Source organism: Suncus etruscus, chromosome 8, assembly GCF_024139225.1.
Source record: "Suncus etruscus isolate mSunEtr1 chromosome 8, mSunEtr1.pri.cur, whole genome shotgun sequence".
Lineage (NCBI taxonomy): Eukaryota > Metazoa > Chordata > Mammalia > Eulipotyphla > Soricidae > Suncus > Suncus etruscus.
The window spans coordinates 94,240,498-94,256,186 of record NC_064855.1 but is presented as its reverse complement, the minus strand read 5'-3'; the positions used below and the strand labels follow the sequence as shown (position 1 = coordinate 94,256,186).

Below are 15,689 nucleotides of genomic sequence, written 5' to 3'. Positions count from 1 at the left end.
GATCTAGTAAAGAAGGAAATATTTGATGATAAATAGAGAGGAAGGTTATTGCCTCATAGAATTTTTTATGGGATTAGATTCACAGCTCAAATGGAGATACTGATTTAAGTTAAAATGAGAACACTGATTGTAACAAGAGAGAGGGAGGGAAAATTTAGTTCATTGGATTAAAACTTTAAGGTTGTCTGCTTTTGTTTTCTTACTGAAAAAATTGAGTGTGTGGAGGAAGAGAAATGAAATGAAAATTTGAAGTAACTAAGAAAAAATGAAATTTACTAATATTGAAGCTATGAAAACTTATTGAGGGAAGATAACATTGGCATTAATTTAATCCATATAATCACAAATTGATTGCTTATGGATATTAATCATGCAGTGAACAATAAAATATAAATATAATTCATCTTACTGCTTTACAGGCCTAGTGAGAATATGCTCATCCGTGTCAATAATGATGGTACTTATTGTGCAAATTGGACTCCAGGAGCCATTGGACTCTACACTATTCATGTTACCATTGATGGCATTGAAATAGGTAACTTTTCACTTACTTAGTGCAAAAATTAGAACTAAAATAATATTTTTGTTCTAGTTTGTCAAATACATGGATAGGTTTTGTAACTTACATGACTCAGGGATTTCATTTCTTCTTCTTTTTTTTTTTTTGGTTTTTGGGCCACACCCAGCAGTGCTCAGGGGTTACTCCTGGCTGTCTGCTCAGAAATAGCTCCTGGCAGGCACGGGGGACCACATGGGACACCGGGATTCGACCCAACCACCTTTGGTCCTGGATCGGCTGCTTGCAAGGCAAATGCCACTGTGCTATCTCTCCAGGCCCTCATTTCTTCTTTTATAGTGAATGTAATTAGTTCTTTCATCAGATACTACATTTTTATTTTTATAATCCTTAGGAATCCCTTCCCTCATTTCCTTCTGTGACTATTTAGTATAATCTTATCATTATTTCTCCATATTGGCATATACAGTCTTCACGTTCTGTCTTGATTGCCTGTATGTGACACAAACTATTGTGTTCATTTTTAATCTCACAGTCTAACTCACTTCCTGGAACATAAGGGTTGCTTAAAGAATAATATTGGATGAATGGAGTTTTTATCCACCAGAAACTTAGAAAAGTATATTATTTTTTCATTTAGCATTATTTCTTTATTTACTTATTTGGACCAAACCCATTGATGCTCAGGTCTTATCTTACCACTGTATTTTCTTTCTGACCCATTTATTTTCTTTTTGGCTTTTTTTTTTTTTTTTGAGAGGATTCACCTGGTGGAGCACAGGATTTACTCTTATGGATGTGCACAGAGATCACACTTGGCAGAGCATAGGAATCTATGGTGTAGGGAATCAAACCTAGGTCAGTTGTCAGCTGCATTTAAGACAAGTGCTCTACTCACTGTGCTTGCACCCCGTTCTCCATTTTTAATATAACTGCATAATAGAAGAACATTTGTATGAGATATCTCTAATAAATGCTTATTGGTGTGAATTCCTTTTAACTATTTTTCCTAATTTGGGGAAAAATTTTTCCTGGATCATATATAATTAGAAAATCATTGGTGTGGCGCACACAGTGGCACTCGGGTTACTCCTGACTCAGCACTCCAATCTTTCCTTCATGTTCGGGGGCCATATGGTATGCCGTGATTCCAACCCAGGTCTGTCCCAGGTCAGCTGCATGCAAGGCAAACACCCTATCACTTTGGCCCCTATTAAGAAAATCTTTGTGTAACTTTCTTAACTCTTTATTTGGGATTCCCTGTGGGAAGGAAAGAGACAAAGTAGAAATAGAAGTAATACTTAGGGGCTGGAGAGATAGCATACTGGTAGGATGTTTGCCTTGCATGCAGCCAATTCAAGATGGATGATGGTTTGAATTCTGGCATCCCATATGGTTCCCCAAGCCTGCCAGGAGTGATTTCTGAGCACAGAGCCAGGAGTAACCCCTGAATGCTGCCACGTGTGACTGAAATACCAAAAAAAAAAAAAAAAGAAGTAATACTTGGTAATACAAAAATACTGACTACTGAGTGTTTAGTCACTTTTCTATGGTGAAAATATAGACTTTACATTGGTATAACTCTAAAACCATACATAGTTCAGTTAGTAAATTTATCTACACCATTCCAGAAACCTTTATTCAGATGATCTTTTTATACCCATGGTCATAAATTAGCCTTTTCATTCAGTAAACTCATACTAAGCAAAATACTCTTCTAGCTGCGACTAGTTCTATGGATCATTAACAACTTGATTATGATTGGTAAGCAATAAAAGAATGTGAAGTAGTCTATTAAGTGTTGTATGAGAGATTCAAATATAATAGAAATCCAAAAGTGAAAAATTTCAAGAATGGCTTTATCCTTATTAATAGTAGATTTAGAGAAACTAATACAAAATAGGTGTAGAAATTCTGCTTACTGTTTTGGAGGATGAAACAGAAAAATAACACTCATTTATACAAAACCATCTATTTCCTGTCCTACCTTCTGCAGCTTTCTCCAAATAACTAACCAATCTGTCAGTATGCCAGGATCTAGCTTGACCACAGGAAAGAAAAGTTTAACAATTTTGGAATAGTGGTGATGATGAATGTTCATATTTGTGATGAATATTAAAATTTATTGAGCACAACTTATATATCTGATATTGTTTTATGGGCTTAAATATTTTAAATAATTGCATTCTCAAGGTTCATTAAATGTAGGTAGTAGTCTCTGTTCCATTTCATAGATAAAAAAATTGAGGTAAGCCCAACCAACACTGTCTCCTAAGAGAGCTCTGGTTTTAGTTTCCTGGCTGTGTTGCCTTTCAGTCACAGAAGTGATTGAAGCACTAGATGATGAACATTTTAGAGATAGGACCTATGAAGATCACTTTTGGTAACACTAGGTTTTGCTTTCTTTTAATTATTTTTTTCATTGCCATTTCTTATGAGTCACTTTAAGAATAGGAAGAATAGGGTTCCCTCTTTTCCCAAAGACATTCATTTAGAATATCAGCCATTTAGTTCTCTTTTTAAGTTATAATCACATTAAAAAGACAGTTGTAAATGTAGCTATAAATGTTTAGTTTTAAGGATCCACCCTCACTTCTGTTGGTAAAGTTAAAATTCTCTCTCTGATTTTTGGTTTTTGGTTTTTGATTTGGGGGCCATACCCAATGATGCTCCTGGTAGTGCTAAACAGGGCCATTTGTGTTGCTGGGATAGTACCTGATTTGGCCATGGGATGGACATCTGACCTTTCTGTTTTACTATCTCCAACAATTTTCTTCCTAATAGATGCTGGCCTAGAAGTAAAAGTAAAAGATCCACCTAAAGGAATGATACCACCAGGGACTCAGCTTGTGAAACCAAAGATTGAACCTCAACCAAATAAGGTTAGTTTACACTAAAATCAGAAGTTTAATTAAATGTTATTAATTTTGCTCATCTTGCATTTTACATATTACTTGATTTCAGTATTTGATCCCTAAACATCCCTAAATAGTGATAGTTTGTGGTGCTTCTATTAGGCCTGTAGAATTTTTAAACTTCTATTTTTATATTGAAAGTGTGCACTTAATAAAAGAAAGTCTGTTACAGTTAAGTGTGTAAAGACTACAAGATTAAAGTATCCTTTGATGTTAAAGGAAAAATGCATTTCCAAACCTGAAGAGTAAGTATGGTACTTTTGTAACTACTCACTCAGAAGAAAACATTGGCAAAAGAATTTATACAATCCTTTCCTAAAAGACAATTTCCCTTTTATTCTTATTTTGTTAAAACTTTGAAGGAAAATTATAAAATATATATAAAATATATATTAATTCTATAATTTTTTAAAGAAATAAATGCTTTAATAACTACAAAGGTTCTGTTATTATTACTAGAAGAATCACTTATTTGCAAAGAGAAACCAGTTATAAATTTTTGGAACTACCTCAGAATCACAATCATAATAAATCATAATAGATTTTGTTTTGATTATGGTTTGGTTTTTATTTTGGAGGCTAAACCTGGTAGTACTCAGAGCTTACTCCTGGCTCTACAATCAGGAATTAGTCCTGGCCGTACTCCAAGACTATATTAGGTGTTGGAGATTGACTCCAGATTTGGTGCATTTAAATTTAGGCAAGCAATCCACTTATTGTACTCTCTGTGGCCCAGAATCATAATGCTTTGAAGTCTGTTTTATTTTATGTTTTACTACTTTACAGGATCAAGTTCTTGATTTGTTTTGTTTAGCTTTATTTTGTTTTCTTTTATCCAATCTTTTTCTTAGGTTCGAAAATTTGTTGCCAAGGACAGTGCAGGGCTCCGAATCCGAAGTCACCCTTCCCTTCAGAGTGAGCAGATAGGCATAGTGAAAGTCAATGGAACTATCACTTTTATTGATGAGGTAATTTAAGCAACAAAATATGTTTAATTTTAGTGAATATTTTACAGAGTTACATTGATACATGATTAACTTTTGGGGGGATTTCTTGGGCCAAGAGAACACCCAGTGATATGCTCAGGGCTTACTCCTGGCTCTGCACTCAGGAATTACTCCAGGAGCACTTGAGGGACTCTGTGGGATGCTGCAGATTGAACATGGGTCAGCTGTCAGCTTTGTGCCTAGGGCTAGGCAAACACCCTATCTACTGTACTTCCTCTCTGGCCCCAACAGTGATCATTTTGGACAGAAATAATTTTCACAGTAATAAGGTTATCAAGGTCACAATTAGATCAAGTTTTTGGCTTTGGAGGCTACTTGTTTTTGACATGGGGCAGGCCATTCCCAGTAATGCTTAGCTCTTACTTACTCCTTAGCTCTGTGCTGAAGGGTCACTTCTAGAACTAGCTATTTGCAAGGCTAATGCCCTGGTCTATTTCTCCAGCCCAACATTATATCTTAAACAGTTCTGGAAGTGTTTGAATAATTGTTCTGAAAAATTTTATTTTATATATTATTTTTTATTAATAGAAACAGATTACTAAAATTTTAACTTGAAAGGGTTTTATTTAATATAGTGTTCAATACTCACTCAAAATGGGTACCACTTTGGATTCCTTCATAATGCAATCAAATAATTTCTGGTTATTAAATTGAGACAGAAGATTTGTATTTTATGAAAGCTCTGATTTAATTTTTCAAGCTTAGAGTTTGAAAATTTAGAGTTTCTCAAACACAGTATACTTTCTTTGTGTTTTAACTCAAGTGGTGTTTTTTTTTTAATGCAAAGTATATATATATATATATATATATATATATATATATATATAGGCATTTCTTGTCAAAATATATATACTTTAAAAAAGTATCACTGGTATCGCTTGTATCTGTATCAACTAGCTCCTTGGTTGCCACGGCCCGCATATTTGTCTGCTTTGTCGTCTTTCAGCCCTAACTAGCCTCATGGAGTTACCGGAGGGCACGGCTTGTTTCTGTTGCTTATTTCCCATAGATCCACAATGATGATGGTGTATGGCTGAGGCTGAATGATGAGACGATAAAGAAGTATGTTCCTAACATGAATGGGTACACTGAAGCCTGGTGCCTCTCTTTTAATCAGCATCTTGGCAAGAGCCTTCTGGTGCCTGTTGACGTAAGTAAAAGGTGGTTTTAAAACATTACGTGTATACTGTCCTTATTATAGGTCTTTCTTTAATTAAGGCTTTTCAGTTCTGAGGTAAACCACAACTAAATTAATTTTATTTATGATTGCTTGAACTCTTAAGGATTTCTGTGTAATGGAGGTGCTGTTCAGCAAGACTACTCTAATACTTATTAAAGATCCATCATAGGCCTAGAGTTGGACATTGAAACGAGACTTACCGAATTTCTTTCAAAGGGATGAAAAATGAAAGTTATTGCATTCACTCCAAAACCCCATTTTATTCACCACATTATTTATATTTAATTCTATATTAAAAATTATTAGCTCCACATAACTATGCACTCGAAAACATGTACAACATATAGTTGTCTTCATGTTGGCATTTTGTGATTAGCTTTCTGTGTTGTCTGTGTTTGAAGCTTTTTATCTTGGTTTATAATACTATTGTGTTAAAATGAGATGTACAGATGTATAGTGCTCTAGTACTCAAAAGCTAAATCCTAATGTCAGAGAATTTGTTTTACTCTTGCATCAATGCATTAGAAGCGTTGACACAGTGTTTCTTTGTAAGATTGCTGTCATAATATCTGACAGTGAACCACATCTCTTTATAGATTAAGTAGATAAGTGGGATTATTTTTTTTTATTCCCCTCAAATATATGTGTTCTCTTATGGTATTACAAATAAGTATTCCTATTAAATAATTTTTTATAAAAGATCTTGGTATTTAAAAAATTTTTAAATATCAGTGTACAAAGTTTTTTGATGACTTATTAATTTTTATTGATACCAAACCTTAATTGTATTGTTTGTTTTTCTCCTTGGTATTCCAGAATAATGTTATATTGGATTATTAGGGACAAGAAAACTATGGAATTTTTATTTAGTAATCTCATTTTAAAATTATTCTTTCATATTTTATAGTAATACAGTGGGGAGAATCATAATTGTATATTTTTCACTAATAAATTGATAATGGTGGCCTACTACTCTCTTAAAGTTAAATTAAATGAAAACTTTGTGACTGAAATATGACGTTTTGAGTGAATAAACCATATATAAATTAATAAATCATATGTAAACTGTTTCTCACATTTTTATCTGTACTTAAATTTAATTAGGAGTAGAAAAATAGCTCAATATGTTAACTTTTTAAGAGCAGAAGGCCAGAGGTCAGTCTCCTGATCACCAACAGGGCCAACCCCTGAACACTGCCACCACATGTGGTCTCAAAACTTAAATTGGAAATTATTTTAACCTGGGAAAGTTGCAGTAACCCAAAAAAAAAAAATTCTTATTTTGCTAAAAAAGCTAGTTTTAAATGGTTTTGAAACCATTTCTCATAATTATATAATTAAATTATAATTACACATAATCATAACAGCTCATTTTACTTATAGATTTTTTTTTTTTTTTTTTTTTGGTTTTGGGCCATACCCGGTGACACTCAGGGGTTACTCCTGGCTCTGCGTTCAGAAATCCCTCCTGGCTTGAGGGATCATAGTGGACCCTAGGGAATCAAACCGTGATCTGTCCTAGGTTAGCCCATGCAAGGCTGACGACCTACTGCTTGTGCCACCACTCTGCCCCCAGATTATTTTTTTAAATTGTGGCCAGTATATATGTTTGTGGATTTTGAGTCTGTAATATAGTACCCTATTATTCTTTCTATATTGTTTCCCCTGATTTAAAGCTTTTTTACTAATCCTTTTGTTTTCTCAAGTGCCTTGTTACAATTCTAATTTCCACAGATTAATTTTGGAACATTTCCATACTATTTTTTTTAAATCCCAAACAGGAATAATATAATAAATAGATGATCTTTTGAAATTGGAGAGAAAGAGCAGTTACAAAGCTAAAAGAAAAAGTTCAGTTGGTTGAGCTTTTTAAATTCTTTTTAATAAGTTTTCACAAAAACATAAAATGAGATTGTGCTGACTTGCACTTTAATGCTTCTAGTTTGGAGATTAGTAGCATTAAGCATTTATATTATATTTATATTATGTATTTTTTAAATTTGGGGCATTTGGGGTTTCTTGGGGGGTGCCATTTTTCAAGATACCATGTTGTGTCAGGGATCAACTCTGGGTCCTTGAGCAAAAGATATATTCCATTCTATTGGGTTCTGTGGCCTTGTTTTAAAATATTTTGAGTCATTTATGTTTTATTAGAACTTGTTGCCTTTTTTTAACATATCATGTCAGATAATATTGCATTGTGATATGTGATGTACCTTTAAATGGCTTTACTTAGATGGTGACACTTGAGGAGATCATTAAAAAAAAGTTCTTAGGAAAAGTGAAAGATTTTTAGTTAGAGAACTAAATGCTCATGGCTATAGAAGCTGATGATAGTATCTACCAGAGAAGCAAAGGCGGCACTTTCTAAAATTAGAAAAACTTTTATTCTTTTCTCCACTGTAGTGTTTTGCTTCTTTCCCCCACCCTTGTAGCTAATTTGTTTTTATGTTTTTTTTTGTTTTTATTTCTGTTGCTAAGCTTCTTTAACTATTAGGTGTTAAGGGTAAATATTCTTTCTTACTCATTTCTTCCAAAGTCTTAAATATATTTTGCTCATGTTCAGATTTCAAAGTGAATTAAATACTAAGCTTTAATTTTTCATTGTTTTATTTAAGCACCATGGTTACAAAATTGTTCATTGTTGGGTTGCAGGCATACAATGTACACCATCCTTCACCAATGTACTCTTGTTACCTATCTCCCAGTACCCTCCCTTGTTCTCTCTCTCTTTCTCTCCTCTCTCTCTCTCCTCTCTCTCTCTCTCCCTCTCCCTCTCCCTCTCCCTCTCCCTCTCACTCCCTCTCCCTCTCCCTCTCCCTCTCCCTCTCCCTCTCTTTCTCCCTCTCTCCCTCTCCCTCTCTCTCTCTGTCTCTCATCACATTTGCACTATTGTTCATGGAGGAGGGGTGCCTTACCTGATTGCTTTTTCACTTTCAGCATAGAAAATCTTTATGATTATTCAACATAATGGAACATGAATATACATGTTCCTTAACTTATTGTCTCATTTTATTTTCATTGTAAACTGTTTAAGTATTTTAATCATTTTTTACTTTTCCAATGAAAAAGGAAAGTTATTATCACAGAATCACAAGTAAAAAGTAAAAAACTCCTTCTGGAGTTTTTGTTTTGTTTTGGGACCACACCCAGTGGTGCTCAGGGGTTCCTCCTGGGTCTGCATTCAGAAATCACTCCTGGAAGGCTCAGGGGCCCAATATTGGTTGCCGAGGATCGAACCTGGGCAGGTCCCAGGTAGTCTGCATGCAAGACAGAAGTCCTACCATTGTGCTGTTACTTTGGCCCTCTCAGTCTTTTATTGATAATGACCCCTTCAACCTTTTTTTTTTCCTGCAAACCCCTGTTTATGTGATTCACTGTGACTCTCTTAAATAACTTGGTTCCCAGATGAACCCCCCAATTAAGAAATGTTGCCTTAATTAATGTAATTTCAGAATCTATTTTATCAAACATTTCTACATTTTGAGGAGAGAGGGTATTTTTTATGTAGTTTTAGAATGTATGTTTTCGAAAATTTTAGATTCATTCTGGGGAAAGCAAACATAGCTATAAAAATCTTATTACGGGGGTCCCGGAGAGATAGCACAGCGGTGTTTGCCTTGCAAGCAGCCGATCCAGGACCAAAGGTGGTTGGTTCGAATCCCGGTGTCCCATATGGTCCCCCATGCCTGCCAGGAGCTATTTCTGAGCAGACAGCCAGGAGTAACCCCTGAGCACGGCCTGATGTGACCCAAAAACCAAAAAAAAATAATAATAATCTTATTACTCTGGGGCCAGACCTATAGCATAGTAGTAGGGTTTTTGGCTTGCACACGGCTGCCCAGGATGAACCTGGGTTCTATCCCTGCTGTCCCATATGGTCCCTCGAGCCAGGAGCAATTTCTAAGTGCATAGCTAGGAGTAACCCCTGAGCATCACTGGGTACGGCCCAAAAACAAACAAAAAATAAAAACCTTATTACTCTTTCTAGAACTGTAAAGTAAATATGAAAACTCATTACTGATTGGTGACAAAAGCCAAGATATGTTGAAGATCACATGATACATGGTTTGATTTGAAAAGACTTACCTGGGGAATGCTCATTTAAATTAAAATTTTAAAGATGTGGAAACTATAAATATAAACTAGTTAAATGTTTTCATCCTTCTGGGAAAATAATAATAAAGATAGTAAATTATGAATAGGGCATGGGAAATATTGGTCTGATTAGAATAGAACTTAAAGTCTTAGAGAAAAAAATTTTAATTTTATATGCATGAATATCCATGCATATGTATGAACCATTTCCTACCTACTTAGAGTTACTAATGTTCATGTATTGGAAGTTTATTGAAATTTACTTGGGGATGTTGAATATTTGCAGAAAGGTGAGGCAATAATATTATTTCGTAGTTTACCTGTATCATTTTATTCTTTTCTCATGTAAAGCAATATTTGTCCATCACAACTTTAAGGTAACTCCAACATATTCTTAGTTTTGTCATTGATAGGTCTGTGTATATATTTACTAACCTGTTTCATTAAATGTTAGAACTTTATATAGCATTAATAACATACTTATTGGAGACTTCATTTATATGTTAGTGGTTAAGTTTTTTAGACTGAGTTAAACATTTAAGTTTCTTTGAATGAAAATAAACCACACTGATGATTTTTTTTTTTTTTTTGGTTTTTGGGCCACACCCGTTTGACGCTCAGGGGTTACTCCTGGCTATGCGCTCAGAAATTGCCCCTGGCTTGGGGGGACCACATGGGACGCCGGGGGATCGAACCGAGGTCCGTTCCTTGGCTAGTGCTTGTAAGGCAGACACCTTACCTCTAGCGCCACCTTCCCGGCCCCCACACTGATGATTTTAATGTAAGCTATGTTTGATTTTCCTGAAACATTAGTAATCCTTAATTCTGCTAATCTAACTCAAGAGATAACCATTATTTTTTTGTATGATGTTTGGCATATTTGGTCAACTTCTGATGGTATCTGGCATATTTGACATATTTGTCTTGCTAACCCTATTTACCTTTTGGTAAATAGCAATAAGCAATTTAGTGCTTTTTTTTTTTTTTTTTTTTTTAGTCTTCTTTTTAAAAACACAATTGGGTATTTTTGTTCTTGTCATGACTTTTTTTGTTTTGTTTGCTTTGGGGCCACACATAGTAGCACTCTGTGCTCAGAAATCTCCCCTGGCAGGCTCAGGGGACAGTATGGGATGCCGGGAATCAAACCTGGGTTTGTCCCATGTCAACAAGGCAAACACCTTACTGCTGTGCTATCATCTGACACCGATAACTTTTCTAAAAATAGTTTTTTTGAGGCTAGAGCAGTGGCACAAATGGTAAGGCGACTGCCTTTTCTGGGCTGTGGTTTGATCCCCAGGCATCCCATATGATCCCCCAGCCAGGATCGATTTCTGAGTGCATAGCCAGGAGTAACTCCAGACATCACCTGGTGGCCCAAACCCCCTCCAAAAATAGTCTTTTATAATAAAGTGATTTATATTATTTTAAATCTATATATGTACATTTATATACACAATTGTAGTTCCCATTAATCAATTAAATCATGGTGCAAATGCTAATTACATTTTGATACTGAAAAATTGAGACTTTGGAAAAAGTATTGTTTTCAATGCATGTTCGCATCCTTAGCTTACCATTTATAAAGAAATCTTTGCAAATATGTTATTTTATTTTTTAATTCTATGTGGTGGTACTTTTTTTGGCTGTTTTGTTTTGTTTTGTTTGTGGGCCACATCTGGCCCAAAGTCTTTCTCCTGGTGGGGCTGGAAGTACCATATAGGATGCTGGGGATTGAACTTGGATCAGCCATGTGCAAGGCAAGTAAGAGCCTTACCTGCAATACTATCACTCTAGCCCCTGGGTACATATTTTGATATTGAAAAGGTAGTGGTTTTCTGACTCAGATATTACTTTCTGAGAATGATCTACTGTGGTTATTGGGTTATTTTGTGGGGTGGTAGGCACTCTCAGCTCTGTGCAGGGGCTAGTCCTGGTCTATGTTCAGGGTAACCCTTGGTGATGCTTGGGGTTCATAGTGCTGCCAAGAATTGAACTGGGGTTGACCTCAAGGCAAGTGGCTTACCGTAATCCTGCACACTTTTTGCCTCCCTTGAAAATAATATTGTAAATCAGTGCAGACTAAAGTCTTCTACAAATATAGAATTTCACAATTGTGAAATTTGAATCTGCATAGAATGACATGTATAAAACCTGATTTTATTTGCAGTTATTATTATGACTATCATTTACATCACTTCAAAGTTTCATTGTACATCTTAATTCACAAAGCATAACTTGCACACTGGAACAAAAATAGGGTACATATTTTAAATTATCATTCACCACAATATTTATAGTTAAATTGTTTTTCCATATATGCTAACAAAAAGCTTGATAATATTTTATGTCAAAGTGTATCCATTGCTTTTCTCTGTAGCAGACAAAATAACTTGTCCAATACTCCACAAATTCTAACATTCTTAAACGAATCAGTAAGGATATCTCACTTTTTTACCTCCACCCCAAAATAGCATTTTAGAATGCATTGCTGTTCGTTCTCACTTTGCATAAGGAGAAAGGCAATGTCATAATCTAACCTAATACCTACTTTTTAAATTAGGCGTATGATTCGTGGATCAGTGGTAGGACCTTGCCTTACATGTGTGAAACCATGGATTTGATCTCTAGCATGAAAGAAAAGTAGAGGATTTTGGTGTGTTTCATGTTTATTCATAGGCATGTTTTTTTAGAAATTTATGTGTTTTATAATTTAGAATTAATGTATATGTTTATGTATGTGTATCTTACATTTATACATACACATTTATATGAACAAAATACAGAAATAGAAAATAGTAAATAAATTCTCATTGTCTAAAATAGCTTAAAACTATTTTGGATTTGCTTTGGCAACTTGGATAATGCCAACCTTATTAATATTTGAATGTTTTCTTTTTTGATCAAGATAAACACAGTACTTAAATAAAAATAAAGAGTATATAGTTGTTGCTCATTGGAAATATTTCCATTCCAGATCAGATTATGTAGATCAGTAGCATGATGTATCTCTGTAAAATGTTTGGTTAAATTTTCATGAAGACATTTTGTGAAAATGTTTGATTTTTCTGGGACCATGCTGTTGTGGCTGGTTATTTCTGAGCATACTGTTTTCAGATTTTAACAAAGTAATCCTAAATAGTTTGTGCAATAATTTGACTTTGGAATGGAGAAATATAGGCCAGATTTTGGTAAAGGATTCAAATTGTGCATTTTCTATATGGTTTTGGACAGAACTTAATAGATTTGGTTTCAGTAATATTTCCAGATGATTTTTCACACAGAAGGGAAGAAATTTGAAAAATAACTTTATCTTTTAGCTTTTTTTTTTTACAATTTTTTTCTTTTTGCATTTCAAAATTTGATGTCCAGTTCATGTATACTGCCTGCCATTACTATTCAAAAATAACAGTGGCCCTATCTTTATTCACATTTCATTTATAAAACAGCAGACTGTTTTCTGCCATAAAGTAAATCTGAGTTGTATTGGAATAGTTGTATCATCATTTAACATCATTTCAAGGAAGTCTTCAAGTTTCTTTCTCTAATTGACTAAGCTCTGTAACAGTCTCTGGCTCTTAATGTTAATAAATGGCATGACACACTATATCCATGGAGAGCTTCTACCAAAAAAAAATAATTATCAGAATTGCATTTGTGTCTAATTTTCTCAGGTGGCTTCAGTTTCCCTTTAGTAAATGGTTGAGTGCTGGTGCTTAAAAGTATGGAACAATGTTGCTACTGTGAACACATCTTCTGCAGATGATATCTGTTCCCTTTCTTTGTTGATATTTTTCTTTCTTAAACTTTGTCGCTCAGAATATCTTTAATGCTAGCCAAGGAGTCAGGGATTTGGACGTATTTTCATGGACTTCCAAAGCTTTTTTCCCCCAGGTGAGTTAATTGTAAGGAATAGTCTATACATTATTGGCTTTTTCAGCATGTATATACAAATTTTACATTTTAGTTTTTGAAATCTGTGCTTTAGATTAATATTTTTAAAAAGCTACCAAAAAAGAAAGTTAAACAAAGTACGATAGTTATGTTTACCCTGTAATCATCTTTATTCTCATTCTAAATCATCATAAAACTTAAGAACTCATTTAAGTGGTATAGTCCCAAACCTATATTTAGTGGTATAGTCCCAAACCTATATTTCCATTATTTTCTGTCTTTTCAAAATGCTCTTTTGAATGGTCTTCTGATTATGGAGTGAAAAGGGAAAGAATAAAACTAACAGCGCATTTAACAAATTTTATTTACTGGTGCTGGACCTTATATTTCGGTACTGAGAAAATCATGAACATTAATATGTTTATGACAGAAACATTCTAAGTTTATTTCTATTAGTTTTCTTAGATTTCTTAATACAAAAAAATTGTATAGGCTTTCTTCTTCTTCCTTCTTCTTCTTCTTCTTCTTCTTCTTCTTCTTCTTCTTCTTCTTCTTCTTCTTCTTCTTCTTCTCTTCTTCTTCTTCTTCTTCTTCTATTCTTATTCTTCTTATTCTTCTTCTTCTTCTTCTTCTTCTTCTTCTTCTGCTTCTTCTTCTACTTCGTCCTCCTTCTTCGTCTTCTTTCTTCTTTCTTCTTTCTTCTTCTTTTTTTTTTGTTTGGTTTTTGGTTTTTGGGTCACACCCAGCAGTGCTCAGGGGTTACTCCTGGCTCTACAACTCAGAAATTTCTCCTGGCAGGCTCGGGGGACCATACGAGATCCTGGGATTCGAGCCACCGTCCTTAACCACCGTCCTTCAGAATGCAAGGCACATACCCTACCAACATGCTATCTCTCTGGCTCCCTGTATAGGCTTTCTTTTTTACATTTACTAACTTATGAAGTTTCAGTAATAAGATTAACAATTTTAATAAAAGTTTTCAGAATTGTTATTCAATCAGTAACTTAAAATTTAAATTGTTAGCTTTTGCCAAGATTTCTCTTTCAGTGAATGATTAAGAATCGGAAATATTTCTATGACTAATTAAACCTAAGTATATTAATCATTAAAACGTAGTGAAGGGGGCCAGAGCGGTGGTTCAAGCGCTAGAGAGTTTGCCTTGCCTGTGCTAACCTAGGACGGACCTTGGTTCAATCCCCTGGTGTCCCATATGGTCCCCCAAGCTAGAAGCGATTTCTGAGAGCATAGCCAGGAGTAACCCGTGAGCATCACCGGGTGTGGCCCAAAAACCTAAAAAATAAATAAATAAATATATAAATAAATATAAATGAAAAAAAAGGTTTTTTACCCTCATTTTATTGATATTTGCTTATTTCTTTTGACTTTGCCATTTAATGTCTTAAAATTCTGCTGTCATAGGATTGAAGTTTGCTTTTTTGACCTATGATGAAATCAAACATGATGTATTTATTACAATTGATTAGTCACATCTTGACACAATTTTTAAATACTTGCCAAAAATCTTTGAATTTACTTCAGTATTTAAAGTTTAAAACAATCTTACTCTTTAAGTGCTCTCTTCACACTCAGTTATACAAATGTATATATATATATATATACATATATATGTATGAATATGTGTGTGAGTATATATTCATGGATATATAAAGTATATAATAAAATCTTAAAATTTTATTATTTTGTAAATCCTATCTAATATTTTCAATTATTTAAAACTCTCATTTCTACCAAACTGTTACTAATATAATAAGTTATTTGGTGAAATGATGTAGTTATATAAATAAAAATGAAAGTCCACATTTGTATGAGTAAAACTTCGTCATTTTTCGTTACAATGAAACTTCTAGCATATTCTGTGAAGTTGCTGGTGGGTTATAAAAACCTTCCTGAGCAACAATTATTGAATTAAGTCCTATTTTAATTAGGCAATTTTAATTTTATTGATATTTTTACTTTATATTTTCTAGCATGTAATAATGGATATTTATATGTGTCACTTAATATCTACTTAGCAGTATTTTAATCCTTTGTGATATATTAATTCCTTATTTCATTATTAA

At 34.0% G+C, this 15,689-nt stretch overlaps 1 protein-coding gene across 1 annotated transcript in view; it reads left to right on the top strand.

The window, feature by feature from the left end:
• MYCBP2 (MYC binding protein 2) overlaps positions 1 to 15,689 on the top strand; it is a 234,133-nt gene that overhangs the window by 140,124 nt on the left and 78,320 nt on the right. The window contains exons 48-52 of the mRNA XM_049778932.1: positions 420 to 535; positions 3,302 to 3,399; positions 4,284 to 4,400; positions 5,449 to 5,589; positions 13,534 to 13,608. Of these exons, the coding sequence (XP_049634889.1) occupies positions 420 to 535; positions 3,302 to 3,399; positions 4,284 to 4,400; positions 5,449 to 5,589; positions 13,534 to 13,608 (547 nt within the window). The remainder of the gene's footprint in view (positions 1 to 419; positions 536 to 3,301; positions 3,400 to 4,283; positions 4,401 to 5,448; positions 5,590 to 13,533; positions 13,609 to 15,689) is intronic.